This window comes from Anguilla rostrata, chromosome 8, assembly GCF_018555375.3.
Source record: "Anguilla rostrata isolate EN2019 chromosome 8, ASM1855537v3, whole genome shotgun sequence".
In the NCBI taxonomy this organism is placed as follows: Eukaryota; Metazoa; Chordata; class Actinopteri; order Anguilliformes; family Anguillidae; genus Anguilla; species Anguilla rostrata.
The window spans coordinates 34,430,779-34,456,436 of NC_057940.1; the positions used below are offsets into that span (position 1 = coordinate 34,430,779).

A 25,658-nucleotide genomic window follows, 5' to 3' on the forward strand; every position below is an offset into this window, starting at 1 on the left:
AAGTCTGAGTCTTAGCAGTTCACAGGGTCACAGTCTAAGTAAGTTTCTGTGCCACCAACCAGCTTGATATTCAAGTACAGTATACCCCTTTTAGGACTCAAATCAAAGAGCAGGGCCATGATCCAGGCCCATGGTGATGAATGGCTCCAAGAATGGGTATCATTCTAAAGACTTATGTATAACTTGTTTGGATACTGAGCCCAGAACATCCTGGTGCTAAGACTAATATATGATCCAAGGACTGCCTGGATAAGCAACGAAGGACCCCACGTGTGAGGGAGATGTGCTCACAGGGGTCTTTTTCGGGTGCGTCCTCTTGTCCCTCCTGGGTCGGAGCTTGGTGAAGTGCTGCAGTTTGGTCACCTCCTCGGACGGCAGCTCACACAGGACCACCGAGGTTCTGCTTTCCATTTTGGGCGCAGGGGGCGGGTCCTCGATGTGGATTGGCACATCCTCCAGGGCCTTATCCAGGTCAAACTCCATCTCTGACAGGGCAGGCCACAGTAAACCAGAGCTCATAAAATGCCCCAATACCAATAAAAAAGAGAGCAGCACACTTCGACACCGTAAGGTAATTCTGAAGCACAAAGCTGGGCAAAATGTCTTTTATCATGAGTAAACAATTCATAGTTTTTGTTGGAAATCATTTTAAAGTGAACTGAATTCAGACTCTACTATGCTGTGCATATGTGCAACTTCAACAACCCTTATATGGATTGGGGATAGAGGCTTTGCAGTGTGATAAGGGACAAAAAATAAAGTATTGTATACATCACATTGAGTGCTAAAATACTTCACACAAAAATGTACATAAACTTTTCACAACGGACAGGGGGCTTACCAAAGGCGTGAGAAACCGGCCTCAGCATTCTGCTGTGAATGCTTTTCCTCTTGGACTTGGGTGTCATCTACAGAGTACAAACAGCATCATTTGTAAAACGTGTACCATTTGCAAAACACTTGTAAAGCAAAAAGAAATGTTTATATGACATACAAATTACCATAGCAACACGTTGTTCAGTTCAGTTAACTGAACTGAAGCACAGGTTTGTACGTTGTTCCTGGTGAATTACAAGTCAATACCACTTAACACTGATTCAACGTGTAACCAAATAAAGAGATTTGACATGACTCAGTCGACAACATTTTCTGCCACCTCCAATATGAAACGAGACTTCCACAGATCAACGGCAAGTAGTCAAAGCAAAATGGTACCAAACAGAGGCTGATTTACTTGGACACTGTTGTGTCTGATATATCAAGTTTCCCTCAAACTGGGGTGAACAGCCCTTCCGTGCTGAACTAATACAACGGAAATGTCCATTGTGTTTATAGAGCATAAACTCTGTGATTGATTTTCCATCCATTGTGGTTAGACAGAAGGAACTGCTTGGCTGCTTTCTGATAAGAGGGCTGTTTTTGCTTCCCAAGTTCCGCCCTTCAAAAAATCAGTCTTTTCTCAACAGCTGCAAAAGAAAGGCGTATTTCTGTGAATCGTTTTGCGACGTTGTCTGCAGTGAGACAGACATTATTCACCACAGCTCCCCGAACCAGGTTCAGACACCATCCTACACAACTTTACAGATTTGCTCTGTCTGCCCTCCAGCACATTAAACAGATCTACCTCACTCCTAGGACACGATCCAGAATGTTCCCCACTCATCCTCATCAGGATCCAGCAAAGTACAAACAAAGCCTCCATTTCCTGCACTGAGCCTTAATCCCCTTCAGCCATTATGAGGAATTTCCTCAAAGATTAACTCTAATTTTAGACGAGGATTAATAAATTACAGAGCAATAAAAAGGGTATTTAACGAAGTTTCTCTGAAAATGATTTCACTTTCATTTCAGCCAAACAGTTGAGATATACAGGCCATGAGAGAGAGAGAGTTACTAACACAGAGAGACCAAGCCGCAGGCACCGCATGCAACAGCAGGACAGTTACTCACTGGCTACTGGCGCAAGCACCTAGCCATCACCGCGCACAGCGTCCAAACTCAATCAGTCTGCACTATCTGTGTCTATGGCTCCAGATGGCACTGCAGGGCCCACTATCAAAGCACTAAATCATACATCTCTTTATACCCGGTACTGAGCCATTGTGCTGATTCACACAGAGACCAGCGCACAGGCCTCTGTGAACAGCAGCTCAGAGTGCTCACCTGGCCGTCACTAATCCCAGAACAGCTGGCTGGGAACTGTCTGTACAATACGTGCACTGAGCCAAGGCCAGGCAGCATGCAGAGACATAATACTGGACACAGGGCTGGGTGGCTTTTACAGTCAGTGAGCCAATACTACACACAAGCAATGTGCTGTGTCATTTTTATAGTCAGTCAATGGTACAGGCATTGCACTGCATCATTTGTAGAGTCAGAGAGTCAATACCGTATGCAGGCCCTGCCGTTTTCCTATTTAAGCTCAACTGAACTAGATATTCCTATTGAAGTATGGAGTCTATTTTACAAGGGAGACCTGGGGAAGATTGCTACGCATTAAATAAACATAAAGAATTTTCACAAGAACAAAAATAAACGATACCCAGTTTGAACAAAGAATACCAATTGTTTAAAACAACTGCAACATTGCTTCCTGAATTATTGATTTAAATAATTTCATTGAAATGAAGCTTTCAAGGCAGAGAGCATTATTGCAGAACCAAGGAGCCAGGAAGTAAAGCCTTGTACTTACTTACATTTACATTAAGTACCTGGAATTTAAGCAAGGCCTGAGAGCATAGATTATAAGAACTATGAATATGAGATTGTTATAAGTACAGCTTTCTACATTAAAAAGTAAAAGATTTTTTAGCCAGTATAACCTAAAGTTACTCTCACGGCCAGTGAGACAATATTAAAGGTGAAGCACAAAGGCATTATCTCACACAAGGATTCTATGCACTACAGGTAATGCACCAGAAACCAGCCCCATTGACTGTCAGATACTCATTAGGTACTTCACAGGAAACACCTCACACAGCAGCAATGAGCCTGTGAACCAATCACACAAACTCTCTAAAAGCACTTTCTAAAAGCTAGTGCCGCTTGGTGCCCGGTGGAGTCCTGAGAGTTTCCCTCCACACAGTGTCTGACAGTGTGGGGCCTGGGGGCCTCTGCCACAGCTTAACATTCAGGAGCGCACCTTCCACACTAACCATGCCTCGAAACCGCGAAACCGCAGCCGGGGCTGTCTGTTCATGTTTATGCATGGAGCAAAAAAAACTAAAAAAACTCAGCCTTGAATGATAAACCAGCCCACAAACCACATGGCCCACAGTATTAATAGTGTCTGGGGCACTCATAAAAAAAGAGAGAATTTCTGCCTTTGAGCGCATGACAGGTCCGCACTGAGGCACCGCTAAAGAGGGGCTGTGCTACGCCCCGCATCAGCGCTCACGAAAACATCTGGAAGCCCTGTGGACTCCCCTCCATTACCGCCCCGCTAAAATAAGAGAGAAATTAATGAAGCCAGCTGCAGACAGGGGAGGAGGGATTCCGTCTACAGTCTCTCTCTCTCTCAAGGTCAAGCAGTTTCTCACCGCGCCTTCGTACAACCGACTCCAGCGAGAGGCAAGCATACAGCCCTCGCATGGGAGAAGAATTACATTTAAACGAGGCAGAGAAAATGCACACGACCCCCTACCTCCACTATTTATTCAATGTTTATTCTGGCAATAAGGAAGTGTTGCATGAGTACACCCAAACACTTGGTGTCGGAGTACTTACTTCAAAGTAAACCACAATCTTACTGCATGTCTGCAGTCCATTCATTTTATAGTAATTTAAAAGCATAATGCATAATGAAACATCCTTCAGAAGTATCACTAAGCATGAATCTCAAAAGACAGAACATGTGTCTTAAAAGTGAGAAAAAGTATGAGGTCCTGTCCTTAACTGAAAAGTGAAAAGAGCCAATGAGATCAGATCATTTGTAAAGACACTCCAAAGAGGAGCCTTCCTCCCCCAGTAGGCGGGGCCTACCAAGCAGTGGTCCAGCTCCTCTAGCCTGTCTGCCTCTGTCTGTTCTGGACTGGCCTGCTTGGGGGCCTTCTCCTCTGGGGCCTCCGATTCCACAGATACCTGCTGCAGCAGGGGCTGCCCTTTCCGGACCAGGTGGTTTGCCTGGGGAGGGCAGAAGAGAGCATGCTCAGTGACCTGTGACCCCGTACCTAAACCCTTTCCACATCACCGTGTAGGGATTGGTCAGTTGTGATTGACAGGGCAGAGACTTTGTAATTTAATCCTCAATAGCAGGTAGCTATGAAGATGATGGTTTTCAGATGGTTGGAATTTAATTTGGCTCTGTACTGCACAATTTTAGATTTATAATCAAATAATACACATGTGGTTAAAGTGTATATTCTCTCTTTTTATTTAAGGGTATTTATTTTGTTTCACCCCCATTTCAGGGCAACATCATGTTTGGAATATACTAATGTTATATAAATGAAAGTAGCCATGTTTAGTACTTTGTCACATATCCTTTGCATGCAATGACTGCTTGACGCCTGTGACGCATAGACAACACCAGATGCTGAGCATCTTCTCTGACTAGTTGCCTACATCATTACATAAATACAAACTTGTAGATTCTTCATTCGCCTTTGATATTGGGTCATTTGGAGCAGCAGTTGACATGAAGAACTGTGTATTTGTATATATGTGTGTGTGTGTGTGTGCATGCTTGGTGTATGGGACCTCACCAGGGTGTTCTGGGAGCTGGAGAGGGACTCCAAAATCTCATCGACAATACGATCAGAGAGAAAAGAAGCCATACTGAGCTTCACTTCACTGTGTGCAGAGGAAGGAAATTAGAAATGAGAGGAAAGACAGAGAGAGCAGGGGAAGAGAATGAGAGAGAAAGAGGGAGAGAGGAAAGGAGGGAGATGGTGTGAGAGAAAGTGGGAGAAAAAAGGTGGAGAGAGCGATAGAGAAAGTGAGAGAGAGAAAGACAGAAGTTTAATTTACGGGGGTCCTTGCTGACACTGAGCTCTGTGAAATGTGAAATCAGCAGGTCATCAATCCACAATGACACATCATAGCATAGGTGCCAGACAACCAATCAAAACACACTCTAACACTCTGTCAGTCTAATACCACAATACAGCACTATTGAGGAGAGGCCATTAAATACATGGGAGCGTGAATACAGACATGGTATATCCATCAAGACATTAGAGTTACCAAGACTCCCAGCTGGGTGTGAAAATGCACATCAAAACAACAGAATGAAACCAACATTATAAAGAACAAAATAGAATGTTTTTCTGGATAGAGAAAACGTTAAAATATTAACACTAAACATATTAATAATAGTAAAACATACAAATTTTACAAATATGAAGCCCCCAGTTATCACAGACTACCCACCTAGAAGTACAAGTACCCCCCCCCCCCTTTCTAGCAGAAAGGCCAAAGTTAAATTCCAAATAAAATGGAACGGCATTTGATACGGCTGCAGTGTCCAGGCTTGGCCATGCGGGGGCGCTCTGACCTGATCTTGTTGATGATGTCCACGCCGGACTGCTCCAGCAGCGTGGTCTTAACGAAGCCACGCGGGACCACCACCCTGCTGCTGCTGGCCTTGATCAGGTCCTGCCGCAGCTTGGCCTTCTTCATCACATGAGGACAGAGACCCTCAGCAGCGTCCACCATGCACAGCAACAGAGACTGCACCAGAGGAAGGGAGGGAGGGAGGGAGGGAGGGAGAAGGGAGCAAGAGAGAGAGGGAGGGATAGGGAGGGGGAGGGAGGGAAGGGAGGGAGGGAGGGAAGGGAGGGGAGGGAAGGAGAGAGGGAGAGGGAGAGAGAGAGAGAGAGAGAGGGGAGGGAGGGAAGGAGAGAGAGAGAGATGGAGGGAGAGAGGGAGAGAGAGAGAGAGATGGAGGGGGGAGAGATAGATGGAGGGAGAGAGAGTGAGAGATGGAGGGAGAGAGGGGGAGGGAGGGAGGGAAGGAAGGAGAGAGGGAGGGAGAGAAGGAGGAAGGGAGAGGGAGCGAGAGGGAGGGAGAAGAAGGGAGGCAGAGAGAGGGAGAGAGAGGGAGGGAGGGAGGGAGGGAGGGAAAGAGGGAGAGTCTTCTTATTATAATACATTTGTTTTTGTTTTATGGTCACTTATCTACAATGCGGGCAGGAGGTTAGTCTGGTAATTTATTTTTCTACGATGCTTTGCTCAGACTGGCTACCCCCGGTCATGCCTGTTTGAATCCAATGGAAGGGGGATCAAGTGTGACCAGGGAGGGAGAGAGCAACAGAGTGGGGGTAGAGAGAGTAATACAGAGACATAATGAAAGAGCAAGAGACCTGAAAAAGACCAGGAAGAGACAGAAAGCTACCATATCATGAAAACCTTAACAGCCCATAACCAAGACGGAACAGCATTGAAATAACAAGACGATATTCTTAGATCTGATTGCTCAGGTTATTTTTATGCCCTTTCCCACAGTTTTTTGTCCAGCAATCCAACAAGAAAAAGCCACAACTTCACTAAAAATAACTTCAGCTCATGTTAAGAGGTCTTCAGGGAAGTTTGCGCCCACAGGGAAAGTCTGGTCTTCAAGGAGTCTGATAGAAAAACCTGTAACTGTCACCGAATGTCTTTAATTCAGTGGATGATTTTGAATCAGCCAGGTTCCCCACCGAGGTCCCTGTCATCAAGGCCACCACTACACGGAACACAAACGCCCAGGCCAGAATGCAGCCTCTGTTCCCACCGGCTGCTCCCTCATGCCGCTCAGTGGAAATCGATAGGCGGGAGCCGGCAGGCCGTGGCCAGATCGAGCCCCCGGAGAGAACAAACATCCCAGCGCGATTCAAACAGACGCACCGCGCCGAGCGGAACCGCCCACAGGCGCACCGGGGCGACCCCAGAGGCCCCTCAGAGGGTCAGCCTCACCGCGCTGATCAGCGGTGATCACCGCTCGAGTGGGAGATGACAAGCACGCAGAGCAGGAAAGGTGTACGGGGCCCGCAAATTATGCACATATTTACGGTGCGGGAAAGCAACCTGTCAATTTACTGGCATCTCTGGCCAGGCCCCGTGGGGGAGGATCTGAGACACAGAGGGCTCTGGGGAGCCTGATGAAAATCCACAAGCCAGCGTGCCTGCAGACAAACCATTCAAATGGGGAAAGCCTACATATGGCATCCTTCTCAAATCAGCTGCACCTGTTTAAAAAACAACATGGTATTCCTTCACAGTTATCAGTTACGAAACAACAAAGATGTCTGCTTGCCAGAGAACAGGAGATCTCTGTTGAACGTTATCCAAGATGTTGTCAAAACCAAAAACATTATTGCTTTTAACATGACTGCAGTACCTTTTCATATGGCTTTGGTTAATAATAACATTGTAGCGGTGGTTTCACAACGTCTTTCTTGCACCACTAGACTTCAAGCTGTTAGTATGTGGATAAGTATTTCCTCAATTGTTTTTACTGTTTCTATGTATCTCTTGAAACCAGCAAATATTTTTGCTGAGTGGACTATCATGGCTTAAGAAAAATAAATACATGAACTATATAAACATACCTCAATTACCAGAAAACAACTTTCGAGTAGACCAGACCAGTTCAGAGCACACACTATTTTCTGCTGCAACAAAAGTTTTTAGACCCTTCCATAAAAGATTTTTTTTTTTTTACTTAATATTGCCAGCTGGGTCCATGCCCTTCTATTTATAGATCCCATCTCCTGGGGACTTAACTGGATCAATTACGGAATTAAATCAAATGGTGCTTAGCTGTGATGGCTGAATTATCCCACCATGCCAGTAAAGCCTGGTGAATTGCAAAGAACTGAATAAACACAAGTACACAGGCAGACACATACACATGAAAACAGATTTTACTTGTATGTACAAACATGCGTGCACTTCATCTCTTTCTTTCTCTCCTTTGGTATTGTAACCGAGGACGTGTCTGACCATTTACCTGCAGCTGCTCGTCCATCACCCTGGTAACCTCCCCAGCCATGGACTCCAGTTTCTCCTGGATGGGGCTGGCAGATGGAATGCTCGTGTCCCCAGGCAAGCATGAACCCAGGTGATACAGGTTGCGCAGGAGCTGCAGGTGACACAGGGGGCAGAGTGTGACCCTTAACCCCTCACCTTTCACCTCTGACCTCATTGGACAGACACAAAAAAGAGCTGGGGCTCATTCCAATTGCTTATTTTCACTCCTTGAATCCTTTCCTCATGTCCTTTCCTCGCTCCTTAGCTCCACTCAATGGAAGACTCAAGGAGAGGACGCAAGGAAAAGTAACAAGGGCAGAGGGATTGAGGAAACAAGTATTAGGCAAATGGAACGTTCTTGTGCTTTCAAGTGTCAGTTAGAAGCCATGTCAATTATAGACAGAGCAGATGTGGAGAGGTGGATCCACAGGTCGATAATTTATAAAATACTTCCACAGAGGCTGCACTCGTGTATCCTCACTGAAGCATCCTCTGGGAGCTTCCTCGCTCCTCAAAGTATTTAACGGATAAGAACGTCCTTAAAGATGGCGGATCTCAACTGATTTCCAGGTAATTTGAGGACCGAGGAGAGGAGGACGGATAAAATTAGGGAATGTAATGAGCCCCTGGAGAGACCCCTGGAGGCCAGGCCTCTTCTCTCCCATCTCCAGCACTCACGGTTTTGGAGTTCCTGGCGTCTTTCATCAGGTTCTCTGCCACCTTCATGTCCTCCTGAATGGCGTCTGTCTCCGTGTAGCGCAGGGAGTTCAGGTGGTCCTGGACTTTGACGCAGATTCGGTCTATCACCTGGATGGGCAGGGCAGGGCAGTCACAGGAGGGGTCGCGTGGATTACAAATGACCAGATTCCCAAGTGTTTTCTTCAACTTAAGAGTCTACGCTCAATATCATTCCATATTCATCATAATGTGTCATGCAATTCATTTTCCATGAAATTGACACCATTTTGAAATTGATACCATCTTAACTTCAAAATCTGCTTTATCTCTATAGATCTAATTAGCGGAGGGGCAGTCTATCCTTATAAGCTACATTTGATTAATTTTTAAATCCATATCTACTTCAAAACAGCGTTCAACTTAATGCCACCTAAAGCAAATTTTAAAACAAAACCCAAATTGCAATTCATTTTCTGTGAAAGAGCACAGAAACCATGTGATTGACAAAAGGTAAAAGAGGTCACGTAAGCACAGAGCCTTCTGCTGCTGGTCACCTGCTGGGTCGTTGTCGTGACGATGCCCTGCTGTAGCCTGTAGGCTTGCTCCTGGAGGTATCTGCGAGTCTCGTGGTTCCGGAATAGGTAGGATTCAATCTGAAAATCGGGAGATATTTCAATGCCCCGCACAATGCACAAAATGGGCCATATTCAGTACAGCTCGTCTGTAGTGCAGCCAAATTTCATATTCATTCAAAACCAAAAGCATTACACAGAGCAAACAAACAAACCAAGACAAATACTAAAGCAAAGGGAGAATAAGGCGTGACATTAAAACAGGCTTGTGTCAACAGCTCACATGCACATGTCAGCGTCTGGGAGAAATCTCTGGGGGTAAACAGAAGGTTGAGATTGATGAGGTAGAAGGAAGCTGACCTTCATCAGCGCGTCCTCCGTCTTCTCCGGGCTGGACTTCAGCGCCTGGGAGGCATCAATGATGGGGATGGGCATGAACCGGATGGTGAAGTTTCTGTTGGACGAACCGGAAACGTGATAATCCACAACTTTCAGAAATGTGAATCACCACTGCGGATCCAAAAGTTTTTTTAAATTTCAAGTTTCTTGAGACACATGGGTGACAGTTTAGCTTCCACATTTCACAAGTCCATACATCCATCCACCCATCCATCCATTCATTATCTAACCAGCTTCTTCCTGGTCAGGGTCCTAGGCGGTGCTGCATCGAACGAGAGGCAAGAATACACCATTGCACCATACAATGCATTGTAAAGTTTGCCAGTCGCAGGGCACACACACCATTCACTCACACACTCATGCCTAGGGGCAATTTTGACTCTCCAATTGACCTCAGCTGCATGTCTTTGGACTGTGGGCGGAAACCGGAGTACCCGGAGGAAACCAACGTGGACACAGGGAAAACAAGCAAACTCCATACAGAAAGGCCCAGGCCAGGATTCAAACTGAGGACCATCTCACTCTGAGGCAACAGTGCTACCTACCGCCACACTTCAGAAAGTTCTGTACAAATATGTATTCCAACAGTACTATATACAGAACTATAGTACTTTTTATAATAATTTATACACAGCATTATCATAATATGCAAATAATATTATTTTAGTCACTATTTCTTTTTGAATGAGGCATGACATCTGTTACAATGCAATAGGAGAATAAATAATAGGCTCTTTTTGCCATTTATAAAAGCTCCAGTGTACTACACTTGCAACAACACGTTTTCTTACAATAACAGACTAAATCATGACATCATTAAGGATGACAGTTATCCTATGCAAATGTAAAATCTGCATAGCACACTGGATTAATATTCATGGTAGAAGGGAAAATGACTCCTGCTGAACAGGGATGATGGATTGTCTCTCAGAATAGGTGAGAAGCACATTCCTCATCTCCTCTTAGATGGGCCCTGGCACAATGGAAATGGGAACTGGGAGTTACTCAACCTTGCATTTCACATGGCAAAAAGAGCTGACATGCTGTTTGTGCATGCGTGTGTGTGCATTTATTTCACTGAGAGACACACAGAATGCCAGCATGTGCACCTCCTGGCTTTGATAAAACAAGCTATGGTACAAGAATTACACAGTCACGTCAACTCAAGCCTAAATTAGATAGAGTTTTCCCAAATGCATATGGAGGCATTGCTTGCGAATATTACCCGCAGACACCTGACACCTTGACATCTGTGAGATGGGAAAATGAGTGTTTGCGGACACGAGGATGACATCTGGAAGTACGGACATGAACTATAGCTTCACGGTGACAGGCCTGAGTTTAGAGGGTACCCTGACAAATCAGCAACTGCAGGAAAAGATGCCCTGCACAAGGGCGGCTCTGCCACTTCCAGCGCTGCTGACAGACCTACGTATATGACAGAAGGAATATGATATTTATGGATGACAGGTAGCCCAGCATGTGCTAAGTTTTGTCTTCAGAAAAATCAATCCAACAGAACTTAATCCATCCCACACGGGCCAATTAAGAGAAAGGTTCTCTTGCGATTGACGCTACCTCACCTGTAGCTCTGTGTGGCCTGTAATTTAAAAAAATAATCACTGACTTGTGGGTGACTGGCATCAGAGCAAGTGCTTCAGCTGCAGCGCTCTACGAGTTTTGGGAAACACACTGACTTAAGAAGGACAGATAGTAAATTTGAATTAATAATAAGAAAAGGGTTGGGGAACAGTATGAAAGGTAAAAGACAGCTGAGATTTCAGAAGCGCTGGAATGAGTTGCCTGGAGATGCCGCTCTCCGACAGCAACACGACGGAGCGGAACCCAACCCCTCCCCCTGCGGCCTGGCTCCGCCCACCCTCAGCTGCACAGAGCGAGTACCAGCGCATGAGGGGACACCAGCGGTTCCCACACATCTCTCTCCCACTGACTCCTGCCCCCACTCAGCCCGCAGCTGCAGCTGCTCCTCTGTGCAGGGCAGGTCCCCCCGCTCGCTCCAGGGGGCCCTGGTTCCCAGACACATGGCATTCCCCCTTCGCCACACTCAAAACACTACAGCTCTGAGAATCACGCAGCCCCAAGGCATCATGGGATATGATCAGGCACCGTGCCAGATGTCTCAGTGGCACACATACAGTGTCCACAGACACACACACACACACACACACACACACAGATACTCACTTCTCCAGGGCAGCAGCCACATCCTGCAGGCCTTGTGGGCTGATGTTGTTTTTGTCCCAAATGACCGTTCTGTTTAAGTGGATAAACAAAAAAAAACAGAAAGATGTACTCAGCATTTTAAATCACATGAATGTCACACAGGTTTTACCCACCCTCTTCATAAAAGGAAAACTGTCATTTTTTTATGCATGTGAAATGTACTGGTTTTCCTTTACACCCTCAGGTGTTAGTTATTTTTCATACAAAACAAAAAGCATATTGTGCATTAAGAGCACACTTGAGGTACATACTGCACGAGGGCTTTACTGACTCTCAGACAGAAAGCTTTACAACTCAGAACATTTTCTCTCTCAGTCTATCTAGTCCTGCTGGGAGAGTGAATATTGTGGCAATGCTAACACGCTCTCCTCCTGACCTGAGCTTGCTGTTGATCTGCAGGGCCTTGGCTAGCATCTTCGCCCCCATATCCCCCATGCCGTTGCCACTGATGTCCAGTCTGGTCAGGGAGGTGTTGCTGCCCAGGGCGTTGAGGACGATGGCCATGTCAGTCTTCAGCTTGGAGTCGGCCAACGAAAGGGACGTCAGGGGCTGGCAGGGAGCAGGGGTTTAAACATCAGCCCAAAGGACATTGTTTAATGCTGCTACTGTCATTGCACTCATTACTACTTATTTACTCACTGAACCTTGGGTTTCACGCCTTCAATTCATTCTCTGGCTCTGCTAAATGGAATCCAGTCCACAGGCACTTTAATTGAGGTTTTTACTGTTACCTTTCTTCCATTTCCCATTTGTCTTAGCATCTAGATATATATTCCACGACAATATTTGTGGTTGTCAATTCCAATCCAAATTAGCCATGGGCTAAAAACCTCCATGGATTCCTCATTCTACACTGAGGGTGGTTTTCAGTTCATCTTGCAGAGACAGGTTTTATTTTTTATTACAAATCTCTTCCCTTGGAGGAGGCAGGAACCATAAAGCCACACCACAGTATAATTCCAGCAGAACACTATACCTGTTTACTTTCATATCGCAGCTTGTGGTTCGATAACTCCAGAGTGCGGTCTTCTCAAAGGTCAAATCGCTGGTCCCAACAGCCTCTACGGCAGGCAGGGCCCTCCCGTAATTAAAATGGCCACGGTTCAGCGCATTCACAGCCGGCTACGGCACGGCGCACATTCCAGCCCTAAGGGCCTCGCTGGGTCACACAGAACCCACGTGAGAAGCAGCATCTCCTACACTGCTTTCCTACTTCCTACTGTGCTTTCCTCATGGAGACTTTGGCCTTCAGCCGTGTTTTGGTACATCCAAAGACGTTCTAAAGTTCAGTTTAGAATTGTGCTGCTACGCCCTCAAAGGCCGAGATTTGGCCGCAAGCAAATTGACGGTGCAGCCGTTTCCCGTCTTCAGCAGACAGTGAAGAGGCCTCAGACAGCAGAATTAACCGCTTAGACAGAGGGGACAGGGCTGGTTTGACGTCTCCGGGCGCATAACAAGAAGTTCATATTAAGGGGAAAATGATAGACAGAGCTAACAAGCTGCCGGGAGAAGAACAATTATATTTGCCACTCTGCCTCCTAATGAAAAGCTCTCATTTGAATCAGGGAGAATTAAATCGATGCACTTCATTCTGTCAATTTAAGGGAATGACTGTGACTCACGGGGCGTATATCCCTCACAACACCTCCTCAAGTACCCTTTTCTGCCGGCTGATATTGGCTGCCAGGCTCGTACTGTAGAACTTACCGATTCCTCTTCCTGTATCATGTGCACCAGGTTATCCAGGACAGGTGCGAGATTCCTGTGCGAACAGAAATGAATCAACACAATGCTGTGGTTCCTGAACAATACCTACGGGAAGTGAAAGTGTCAGCCTTATATAAAAAACCAGCCTCTTAAAAATGTTTTCCCAACATAACTGCATGAATACATGCGTTCCCACAGCACAAACGCATGACTGCATACTCTCCGAGTTCAGCTACTGAGATCTGATAATTTCCCGAGTATTCTGACACATATGCCTTCCATAGTCTCTGCCCCTGCCCCCCCACTCACAACTCCCCTCCAATGCCCAGACGCACAGCTGAATTCTTACTTTGATTTGATGTTGTTGAAGTTCTTCCCCAGCGAGAGATGGCGGATGGATCTGTTTTTGGCCAGCCACACCAGAAGCGTGGTCAGGTCAGAGTCCAAGCCTTGTCAGAAACAAAACAAAATCCAGAAAAAACTTAAAGGGAGCCGCCATAATGCTCCACAACCCCAGCTGAGGGGTAAACTGTAAAACCAGTGTACTGGTTTCCAACATGGCTTACATGCAATCAATTACGTACATAAAAGAGAAGGATATAGGCATCTGACCCAACTCAGAAACACACTTCATTCGGTACCTGCACACCCCCATCCAACAAAATAATTACATTTTTTTTCCCCAAAGAGAATGAAGGTATTTTATGCTCCAGCTACTCTTTCCAAAGGCACACAATTTCCAGCTCAATTTGCCCCCCACCCCCAACTTTACACAGTAAAATATATTTCATTATAAAAGGCTTCATTAAAGCCAACAGTCCCATCAGGAGTCTGTAAATGGTTTAATATGAATCTTTCCTGAAGGGAGATAAACCAGGCAGAGGTAATGAGCTGATTCCAGGTAGTGTCCTTTCCAATCTGCACCAGACGGGGAAGGATAATTCCTCCTTAGTTTGCCATACTCAGACCTGTGAGCAACTGTATGCAGCAACAAACTCAAAACCCCCCAATGGTGCTATAAGTTTAGGTGTTATTCATCCCAGTTTCATAATGTACTGACATAAGAATATAATCACATACTGTACTAAGATGGACTCATATCAGCTGTAATTGTGGATTATAAATAATACACATATAGAATGCTGAACATTTGAAATAAACAAGTGAATAGATAGAAAGGAAATGAAAGATGGATGAGGAGATGGAGATATGAATGGAAGGCTCAGACAGATTGGTAATGGATGGATGGATGAGCCGATGAAAGGATGCGTGCAGGTGACCGGTGGGTGGCGGGTTAGAGGGACGATGCAGGAATGGAGCAGTGGGTGGAGCTCTGGCCGATGGAGGAGGAGGAGGATCATACCGTTGTCAGATATATCCAGACTGGAGATGTTGGGGATCTCCGCTACACAGCCCTCCAAGATCTGAGAGCCAGCAGACCGCAGCTGGAGCCAACAGAAAAAAGCATCAGGCAGTTCAAGAGAGAAATTAAGATCCAGGCCTTTAGTTATGGGATAGAATCACACCCAGCTTATTAAACACTGGAGCTATTTTCGAATACTAATACCTTATTCTTACATAAAACAGCACTTGAACAACAGCTTCATTTTTAGTTAATAACCAGTTTGTTTTCATTAATGATAAACATCAAATGTTGGACAAAATATCATAATTCAGACTTAATGATACATTTTCCATCATTTTAATTTGTTTTCTAAAAATATTAAGAGACTCATTTTAATATTAGAAATCTAAATCTCTCTAGGCAGGAAACCAGGAAAGTCTGGGAATTTGTATGTGAAACAAAGCAAACACCCGTACCATTCATTTCAAAGTGAAATCAAAAATCAAAATGCTAACATGAAGCAGATGTTCAAAGTGTGTGTTGACATCACAGCTGTGAAAACAGACAAAAGCACACAGTGGAGGAAAAAAAGACACGGGTGGCTAGTCTGAGGTTGACACCCAGGCTCACAAAAGCCCGTGGCTCTTAAAGAGGTTATGAAAGTATAACACCGCATTATTCATTTTTCATTGTTCATCCTGTCTGCATGTAATCAAAACAAGGACAAAGCCACACTTTGAAAAATCTGTCTAGCGAAGCAAGCGCTGGCAGCGTAGCAGCCTCACTTTAAGTCTGGGCAGCAGAGGCCTCAAACCGTCAAATGAGTGTTCTTGGCATGGCAGGAAAACAATGCAGGACTGCAGAAGGCTGCCAAGTTTGAGGCACGGCGGAAACGGCGAGATTTAATGGCTGACAGGAGGGATTGAAACAAAACTGAGCGGTGAAGGGGCTGAGAGAAAGGCCTCAGTGTCCAGGACAAACACTATTTTGGAGCTCAGCGATCGCCAAGATTGAACCTGGGGGATTCGATTAAGCTCCTGGTACATGACCACTAAGCTTGAGTGCTTCCCGGTGATTCTGTGTCACATCATTCAATCTTTCTGTCTGGCGGGAGGAGGTAACTCCAGGTAACAGCGTTCATTTATTAAGGGCTGCCGATCCTGTCGGAGCTGACTGCCGAAAACCCCACAGAGTTCTGGGACACGGCTAAGCCACGGCAAACGAAAATAACAGGAAAGAGAACGGAACTAAGATCAGAGCAATAGGAATACTAGTAGGACATATATTCTCACATGCGCGCGGATTGGCTAATATGAAATTTAATTAAAAAGGGTCTGTTACGGCTAGGAATGGTGAGACATATACGGTGTGACTAAGGTGAGGAATGTTGCCAATGGGTTTTAGGGGCTGAACGTTATTTCATTAAGCTTCTGTAGCAAGCGTGATACTTACACAGAGGCCGAGCTTGGATAAGCAATAAGGGAGAGAGCAGAACAGCGTCAAAGCTCAGAAAGAAACCGCATGTACAGCAGGGCAGGGAGAAGCAAGCTCCCTATTCTCCAGCAGCCAACAGACATAAAAAGATCTTTCCAACAAGTAGTTAATCCTACCATCCTCCACACAAAATGCATTAATTCCGAGCAGGTTAAACGAAGAAGGTTTCTACAACTCCAAAGGAGCTCTAATTAAGCTCTCCACGCATTAGTATTCATGCGCTATCTTTAACAGTGTCATTTAATCCGTTCCTGGCAATCTCAGCTGGAGAGATGGCGATGTGACGCTATTAGTAATGGAGATTGGTTTTCCCCCTTTTTTTCTCATGCCAGTTGAACCTTTTGTGAAGGGATTCTGTGAAAGCCGCGACTCTGACTCCACGCGTTTACGGGTCTTGTGAGAGGACCTTAAAACAATGTGCAGGGTTGAGATATTCACTGACAGCACGTCGCCATTGAAATGGTATGGGTGACTCACGCTAGGCAACAGACACACAGCCCCCCTTTGACTCAGAGCCACAGTCTGTGTCAGCACCTCATGTGAGAGCTGGTGTGTGTGTGTGTGTGTGTGTGTGTGGGGGGGGGGGGGTTAACCTCACCCAATCAAACTCATTTCAGATTTAATGATGCAATTATAGGCTCAGGTGGACTGGAACCACAACCAGTCAGGCTGTCCAGAATCAGAGCCCTGTGTCATCTCTGATACAAACAGCTTTCTGAACCACTTAGCTCTCTCTCTCTCTCTCTCTCTCTCTCTCTGCCTCCGCCTCCCTTCTTCTCTCCGGTCCCTCTCTTTCTTTCTTTCTCTCTCCTTCCTTCTCTTGGTCCCCCTCTCTCTCTCTCTCTCTACAAGTAAACCATTCGCATACCCACTGATTTTGTAATGAATGTGCAGACAAAATGTCAACCCACACTGAAAAATTGAAAGCTAATCCTTTTCACTCAGCTGATACAGACACTGACTGGAGCAGATTTGTCACACCACACCATGCAATTAGGGAAACATGCAAGTGGATAATTAGGTAACATTGGCAGACAGAAATATTCAGCACCTACAGGCAAAAGCTTTTCCAGAGATTAGAAGAGCTAAAATAGGACAAAATATCTTAAAGCGAATCTGCACATGTATCAAGGGCATTCTGACTTGAAAATATTTTTTTTTAAATTATATTAAGATTAAGATTAAATAATAATCGGGAAGAAAATGAAATGAAGTAAAAGATTCTTGACATTCAGTATTATTGAAGTTCGTATGGTATAATTTTGTATGGTATTTACATCATCTGCTGAAGCTGAGACAAGAGATCAGTTTTTCGAGCCGTTTGGAGTTCTCTGTCTTACCTCACAGCCACTAAGATCCAAGGAGACTTCCTTTAGATTAGGATTGCACGCCAGGCCAAGCAAAAGCGCTCTGAGGGTAAAATCGTTTCAGAGAAAACGAGGGAATCATTTTAACAAAAAAATACATTAACACTGAAACGGCATTTCACGTCTCAAAACCAGAGCTGACGCTGAATAGATTCAGGCTTTGACTTCCAGTCAGAAGTAAATCCAATTCACAGACCCCCTCCATCAATGAGAAACATAAAGAGGGCTTTGCAGTTTTACAATGGGCAGACAGAGGATAATAAGCTGGCGTGAGCTCACTTGAGCGCTTCTGGAGGCAGCTTGGTTCCAGACAGAGTGATGCTCCGGAGGGCCGTGGCACTGCTGAAGAAACTCTTGAAGGAGGGCGGGACTTCTTTGCCTTTCCTGTGTTTTCAAAATCAACACAAAACCAGGGAGAGATGAGGGGAATCCAAACCTCATTTCGATTTGTGACAATTTTTGGTTAAACGGACCCATTTTCTTGTCTGTGTTTAAAGGATACAGGATCCTGGAAACTACTATGTGGATAGAGGCAATGAGCACATGGGTATAAAAGAATAACAGGTATATGTTTTAGGCAATTCACCCCACCAAACAGGGGTGGCCACAGCTGTGGAGCACATGAGGACACATGGACAACCAGCAGGAGGAGACACTGAATTACCCTGTTGATCCCAACGACCACAGCACACACTTTTTCAGGGCAAGGAGGTTCAACCGGAATGCTCACTGAAGTAAGACTAACAAGCAGCAGGCTGTTGAGATCAGACTGAATCTTCCAGGATCCTTGTGGATATTGGAAAGTATGCTAGTTAAGGTGGGAGCAGTCCATGAGATTACTGAATAATATCACAAAGCCTTCACTGACTTTAACAGCGGTTTTTAAACACCGGTTTTAACAGTGAGGAGACTGAATTCTAAGGATTATCTAAGGATAATCTTTCTCCTCCTTTTTCCTTGTGCTCCCTTTTTAAAGCTGGAACTCAGAGCATGTGCCATTTATACAAAACAACGTTCCTAAATACCTGTAAGATTCGACTGAATGAGTACCTGAGAGACAGAGGGTGGTAATGTTGCACCATACGTGCAAAGGGTTGTGAAGTCGAGACAGAAGCTGAGCACTAGGTGATGCCCGTGACCCTTACCTGTGAGAGACGACGCCCTTTGACACGTTGAAAACAGCCAGATGCTCGACTGATCCCCGCAGGAGTGCAGCACATACCTGGGGAAACAGGTTCATGCACATCATGAACATTGTAACACTAGCAAAGCAAATCAAATCCTCTTCTCCCTCTCATGCTTCAAATTTCACCCCAGTGCATTCTGGGTCATTACCGCTACATCTGACCATGATCCAGCAAGCCAGCTAGCCAACACTCACTGAGTGTACAAGCATTCCGCATAAATTAATACATATGCCAAGATTGGCATCAATAATTTGTAAAGTAGGAGGGGGATTCCAAAGTGCCTTACACTCCTAAACAATATTCATGAATATCAAGACATGATTTATTATAATAAAACATTTATGAAATCAAACCTCAAGAGCAAAAGAGGACTGGTACTCTCACTCACCAGGTCCAGAGAACAGTCAGTGTTGGACAGGTCCAGGGTGGTCAGGTTGTTGGGTTGGCCCAGGAAATTGTAGAGATTCTGTGAGAAGTGGGGAAAAATGAAGTCCATTGAAGCAGGAATGAGTTTTATAGCCATAATACACCAGAGAAAAATGTGATACTCAAGTATACCTGGTGGTTACTAGGCAACATTATTGCAGCCCTTTGTCAGCCAGCAAAATAATTTAGCAATAAATGTGAATATAAAACTCAAAGAACTCAAAGATTTGATTTGTTTGGGGGGGGGGGGGGGTCCTCATATTTTAAAAAAATTCTGTAAAGATGTTACTGATGATTAACCACCAGATCATACATCCACAGGTCTGAAAGATCAAAAATGCTTTACTACATAAACCAGACACTTGATAATCACAGAATCCATTAAACCGTTTTATACCCGTTATGTTAATATAATAATCTATAGTATCTATAGTGCAAGAGGTCATTAGTCTAGACTGATATGAAATGACTGACATCCTCAAGGGATCCTCAATGGACCCCTGAATGACTTTTCTCCAGATTAAATGTGCTGCAAACTTCGAAAGTCACCTGACCCACACAGGGAAATATTGCTTTGTTTTCTGGAATGACCTCCATGACCACATTACTCCACTGTGACACAGAGTTTAAGAGACAGCTCATAAATCTCACAAAGTGACGGAGGTCGATGCGGGTGAATTCACAAATTTACAGCAGCTCTCCATGACAACCACCTTGACAGGTCATGGCCTGGTCATCGACGGTGACCCCATGAGGAATGCCATCTCGTGCTGTGCTGGAGGGGGGCGTAACTGATAACTGTAGTGGAAGCTGATTTAGCAGAAGGGTGTGAGGGGAGGAGGTATGAAATAAGAAGGCGGAGCAACGCTTCTCTAAACACTCCTTACTGGAGAGCTCACTCTGTCCATCTTAAGAATGACAGCATTAAGAAGCAGCTAATAGAAAATCATGCGTGTCCCATGGGATTGTGGGAAACATGCAGAGGAAGCGAGAGAGAGAGAGAGAGAGAGAGAGAGAGAGAGAAGAGAAAGAGAGAGAGAAAGAGAGAGAGAGCTGGCAGGTCAGAAGCACTGCTACAGCGTTTGACCTTGAACAAGCAGTGAACCGAAGCCTCTAACCGATACGCACTGTGGCTCCCCAACCCTGACTGGTAGACAGGTGACTGAGATGATGCTCAACGAGGCCTGAAATCTGGGAACATTTGAGGGATGGTAACTGACATCGATAAGGTCTAACTAGGGGGCTGCTGGTTGGTAAGTTCAGCTAAAGCACTCATTATCAGTACAGTACAGCCTGCTCACTGACTGGCCTGTGGTCAGAAAGGGTAGCCCATACTTGGCTATCATGTGATTCAGGGAGGGAAGGAATTAGTTGGCAAGGTACTAAAAATTTATTGTGAAATCCTCAGAACCGTAACAGTCTGCTACAGCTGTTTAACTAATGCAGTCCAGACACTGGGATAAACACCACTGAACTTATGATACAGTAAATACAGGATCTTTACTGACCACAGTGAGTAGAACTGTCACATTAAAAAGACCAGGCCTCATTATGAATATCCCCATCACTGCACTTTGACATTGCACTAATAGACTCACAGCCATTGTCTACAGATCTATTAGTAAGCACACATACTCAATAGCACACAGGAAGAACCCTTGATGGTAAATGAGAGTAGTGCTCTCTCTGCTGCAGGACTGAATCTCAATCTCAGAGCACAGGCACATACCGGGAGGTCGTCCCCTCGAAGACCGTTCCCCGACAGGTCCAGGTGTGTGAGCGTGCTGAGCATGGGCTGGTTGGCACTCAGGGACTGGGCAAGAACGTTCACCCCTGAAATGACAGAGAAGGCGATTTAGGAAGAAGCAGGCATGTCTCTAGCCTTTTTGCGTTTTTAAAGAGCTTGCAGGCCAACGTGAGATTACGGATCGGTGTGGGGGGGGGGGGGGGGAGTGGGAGCAACTGCATTTGTGACGCCAAGCTGGAGAAGAAGTCAAATCAAGCACCAATCAGCAAATTCGACTTGCAGCCCAAGATAAGATCCTTCCTCTCATTATGAAGGCATCTATAAATAAGAATGGACTGGATCGAAGCTAAATGGAAATGTAAAACTTTTCCAGGGAGCTACAAAAAATAAAAATAAACAAGGCAAGGCAGTCAGAACAATGTCAAAGAGTTCAAGCATGAACCTGTCATTCTTCCGGTTAAATAACCACAAAATCATCGCGGTTACCATTTGAGAGTGTGAGGAGGTGGGGGCATTTTGACATTAGTTTAGCAGTGATCTCTGTGTTCAAGAGCCACTCAGCAAACTCAACCTGCTCAATATAACCACACAGTCCATTAAACCTGTTCAAGCTGACCACTGTACTCACTGCGCAGTAAACTCAAATGGCTGGAGGCGGCCGCAAACTCAACCTGCTCACAATGACCATAGAGTTCAGCAAGCTAAGCCTGCAGAAGACGACCACAGTACACACAATTCAGTGAACTGAACTTACAAAAGACTACCACCAGGCATTTTCAACTCTATCTGCTCAAGATTCCCACAGTACTCCATAAACCAAACTTTCTCAAGATAAGAACAGCGCTCAAAACACACAGTCTGTTTAAAATGACAACATCAATTAAAAACTACAATTAATGTAAAGTGCAGAGACTGTGTTCATCCTTTCACTGATTGGCTTCTTTATTTGACCCACAAGTTCACCCACATGCGTGTTTGCAGAGAGGCAACACCGATGAATGGAAATCCAAATAACCCTTACTTGCAATATTGATGCGGCAGCCATTAAGGCTGAATTTACGATGGCGATAGTAGCAGGGCTCTGTAGAGTCAGGGGGGCATCCCCTGCTGCTAGTGACATTTCTTTGAAGCAACAACTGCCAATCAAGCTGATCTTCTGACAGGCCAACTGCTTAATTAATGCTGATATACTGTATTACTTAGATTTTTAAAAATTATATTTCACTCAACTGTTTGGTTGCAGTATAATATGAGTACAGTATAATGGCAAAAAGATTCATTATACCGTTTCCATATCTGCCCACTGTTAAAAAAACAGTTTTCATTACATCCATATGGACTGATGCCAATAAAAAAAATGATGGGGAACCCCCCTGGATCATGGCATACGGGCTGAATGGACATGTACAAATCTACACCATAAATTTACATTCATTGATACTGACCATACATTAATCATCCAAAATTGAAAGTCATTCAAAATACAAACATCGACCTCAAGCAAATAAGGCCTGATGTGAAGTGGTCTTCAGAACAGCAGCGGTTCTCATGAGCTGGGAGGGGGGGGCTGCTCTAAATCACTGCATCAATCAACACCAGCCTTTCAGCACACTCTGAGCATCGCCACGGGGTCAATCAATGAATGTCATCTGACCTGACTGCATTTGGCTCGCACACTCAAGCCAGTCCAGCCTGTCCGGCAGGACTGAGACGCTACCAGGAGCGGGGATGAACGCAGCTTTAGGAGACTTCACTCATCAAACCTCCAGACAGCCATGCTGAATTCTGACCTCACGCCGATAGGCTGGAGGGGCAGAGTCTGTCAGAGATAAAGTCAATTACGGTTTCTCAGCTGTCTAAAAGTCCACCTAGAGATGGAGAGTTTTTTAGTTGTGTGGGAGACAGTGTCGCGGCCTGTCTTATGGCTGTCTTTTCCTCCAGACAACCTCCAACAGCTGTATTTGTGGCACGTCCTGTGACCTCTCAGAACACTGTAACAAACCCACCAGGCCTCACTCTCGGAGAATATTCACCTCATGGGGACTGATTTTGATTTGCTCAGGGAAGACAGCGCTTCATCGTGTTTTAAGAAAGACGCTGAAATCAGCCAAGCTAGCATAACCTTTCTTCCTCAGTGTGGTCCCATACTATAATTGTGACACTCTGAGATGACTCTACTACACTAATACTGTATATGAGACAGTGTACATACTGTAAATGAAATGGCCCCCATCATGCTGAGCTACCTCCAAACGATTCTGTCAGCACGGGCCTTTCCATCTCAATGATATGAACATGTATGGGACACACAACAGGACAATGTGCTACTGCACTCGGCTAGGACATTATTTTACACATGCATTTTATGTACTCATCCATATTAATTTATTTATTTATTTAATATTGATAATACATACGCTAGGCTATTTGTAATGCATTTATTTATTGTGTGATGTACTGTTGTTGTATTTGAGGAAAAATTCAGGGAATGTTTTTTGAAAAACCACAATTAATATTGACAAACATCAAGACAAGAAAAAAACAAAAAGAATAATCAATACATCAATCAGTCAACTAACCGAACAACCAAAAGATCAGGCAATAAAAGTACACTTTATTTCCAAGCAAGGACAATTGCTGTTTCATTCACGGCCACTTCTATACTTAAATCAGGTGTGGAGAGGCTGACGTTTCAGTTCTCCTTTCAGATCCTTCCAGTTTTACTGTTCCTCATTGGGCACCAATGGCCAGCCTGCCACCACCTTAAATTCATTAAACATTTAAGTGCTGCATCGTAGCTCCTGCTGTGAACAAGCAATCTCTCAGCTCCAAAATAAACGGTTCCTCCGCCTCTCTCATCTCCGAGACACAGAACACTGCCCCTGCTTTTCAAACACATCAATTGAGCTAAACAGGGGTCATTAGTGTTCTAATGTGTGCCTGAAACTAAAGCGCAGACACACAAATGACTGGCTATCAATTCATTAGGGGCTATTAACAGCAAGTGGCTTATCGAGGCAAATGGGCATCAATGGGTCGAAAGTCGATCGTTTTAGAGCCGACCTACCGCCATCCTGTTCAGCTTTCCCTTTCAGTGCAGGACGGTAGCTAAAACTCTTCAATAAAGAGCAAACAGGTTTGGCCTGGTCGGTGCATCACTGGGATCAAAGCCTGATGGCATTGACTGCAGCCAGCAGCTTCGAAGTGTGATGCATAATCACCAGCAGTATCCTTCAGGGTTAGGGAGGGACAGCCGGTTATCGTTTGGCCAGGACGGACATCCCGACTCTCTCAAGGTCGATTGGGCACCCGCAGGCCACTTCATATGAAAGCTTCATATGAAGTGTCTTCCTGTGACTCATGTCTGCACAAACGTGGCTATTGGGCTGCATGTACATGAACTAGCAACACAATGTGTAAGCTTTGATTATACAGCTGCACGCATTTCATACCAAGTAACAGTAAGAAACATAGGCTTGCGGCAAATGTGCTGTGAAACAGTACCCTTTCTATAAAATACAGGATTATGTACAGGGCACTAACTTTGAATTATGGATAGAAAGAATGATGGATTTCAAATTCCATTTGGTTCACAGCAAAGAGCCTCTCTATAAAATAGTTTAGTATGTCTTTTCACATTTGAAGCCTATCTACCTCTAATGGATTATATATCCCCAAGTGCTTGAGGTACCATAAAGGTCACAGTCATAGAAAAATATTTAAACCGAGTAAACAATGAATAGAATAAGAAAAAGATACAAAACTCCACAGCACTGTACAATCGGTACAATAATAACACCTTCAGGAAGAATTTGCAGCTTTAATCAGCCTAATTGAAAATCACAATTTACCTTTGGGTGATAATGAGGTTTTGGAGAGATTCAAATGCTTGAGCCCATTTCGCAGTTTGGCAAACTGCACGCTTAGAGAGTACATGCCTGCAGAAAAAACACAGGGATGGCAAATTAGTCATGCCACAAAACCACTGGTGAGAAATCTTCAGGAAGGGAGGATCTGTCACTTCCACTCCACCACATTAAGCACACAATCTTCCATACAGGCAGAAAATTCCAGAACTGCAGCTGAAATTATAAGCCAGTTGAGCTTCTGACCGCTGCCATATGGCCTTCGTAAAGCACACATAACACTTTAAACCCACCTTATTTATACAGGGTAGGCTGCCTGAGCAAGCATGTTCCTTTCCAAGCCCTGTTAATGCCTCACCAAGTAGCCTAACCTGCATGTCTTTGGACTGTGGGAGGAAACTGAAGTACTGAAGCAAAAAACCTACGCAGACACAGGGAGAACATGCACACCCCACACGGAAAGGCCCCGGCTGGGATTCTAACTTGGGACTTTCTGTCTGTGAGGTAACAGAGCTAACTGCACCACCATGTGATGGCGGACAGAGTAATATGGTGTATAACCTGTAAATGATTAATACCTTTCGTAGCCCTGTTGGATTAAAGGATAAGGAGGAGTGGCTGTGAATCTGTGAGTGACAACAGGGTCACCACATGAAACTAAAAAGCCTTGGTTTCA

The 25,658-nt window shown here is 44.9% G+C and overlaps 1 protein-coding gene across 2 annotated transcripts in view; it reads right to left on the bottom strand.

Annotated features, from left to right (window-relative positions):
- Nucleotides 1-25,658, bottom strand: part of LOC135261494 (F-actin-uncapping protein LRRC16A-like) — a 64,840-nt gene that overhangs the window by 8,567 nt on the left and 30,615 nt on the right. For both annotated transcript variants that reach the window (XM_064347835.1, XM_064347834.1), the window contains exons 12-31: nucleotides 24,968-25,054; nucleotides 21,099-21,202; nucleotides 19,332-19,409; nucleotides 18,902-18,978; nucleotides 18,036-18,140; nucleotides 17,730-17,799; nucleotides 14,914-14,995; nucleotides 13,900-13,999; nucleotides 13,551-13,605; nucleotides 12,220-12,392; nucleotides 11,805-11,873; nucleotides 9,561-9,654; nucleotides 9,183-9,281; nucleotides 8,629-8,757; nucleotides 7,931-8,062; nucleotides 5,495-5,670; nucleotides 4,704-4,791; nucleotides 3,982-4,122; nucleotides 842-908; nucleotides 292-485 (exon numbers count right to left, since the gene is read on the bottom strand). In XM_064347835.1, the coding sequence (XP_064203905.1) occupies nucleotides 292-485; nucleotides 842-908; nucleotides 3,982-4,122; nucleotides 4,704-4,791; nucleotides 5,495-5,670; nucleotides 7,931-8,062; nucleotides 8,629-8,757; nucleotides 9,183-9,281; nucleotides 9,561-9,654; nucleotides 11,805-11,873; nucleotides 12,220-12,392; nucleotides 13,551-13,605; nucleotides 13,900-13,999; nucleotides 14,914-14,995; nucleotides 17,730-17,799; nucleotides 18,036-18,140; nucleotides 18,902-18,978; nucleotides 19,332-19,409; nucleotides 21,099-21,202; nucleotides 24,968-25,054 (2,120 nt within the window). The remainder of the gene's footprint in view (nucleotides 1-291; nucleotides 486-841; nucleotides 909-3,981; nucleotides 4,123-4,703; nucleotides 4,792-5,494; nucleotides 5,671-7,930; nucleotides 8,063-8,628; nucleotides 8,758-9,182; nucleotides 9,282-9,560; nucleotides 9,655-11,804; nucleotides 11,874-12,219; nucleotides 12,393-13,550; nucleotides 13,606-13,899; nucleotides 14,000-14,913; nucleotides 14,996-17,729; nucleotides 17,800-18,035; nucleotides 18,141-18,901; nucleotides 18,979-19,331; nucleotides 19,410-21,098; nucleotides 21,203-24,967; nucleotides 25,055-25,658) is intronic.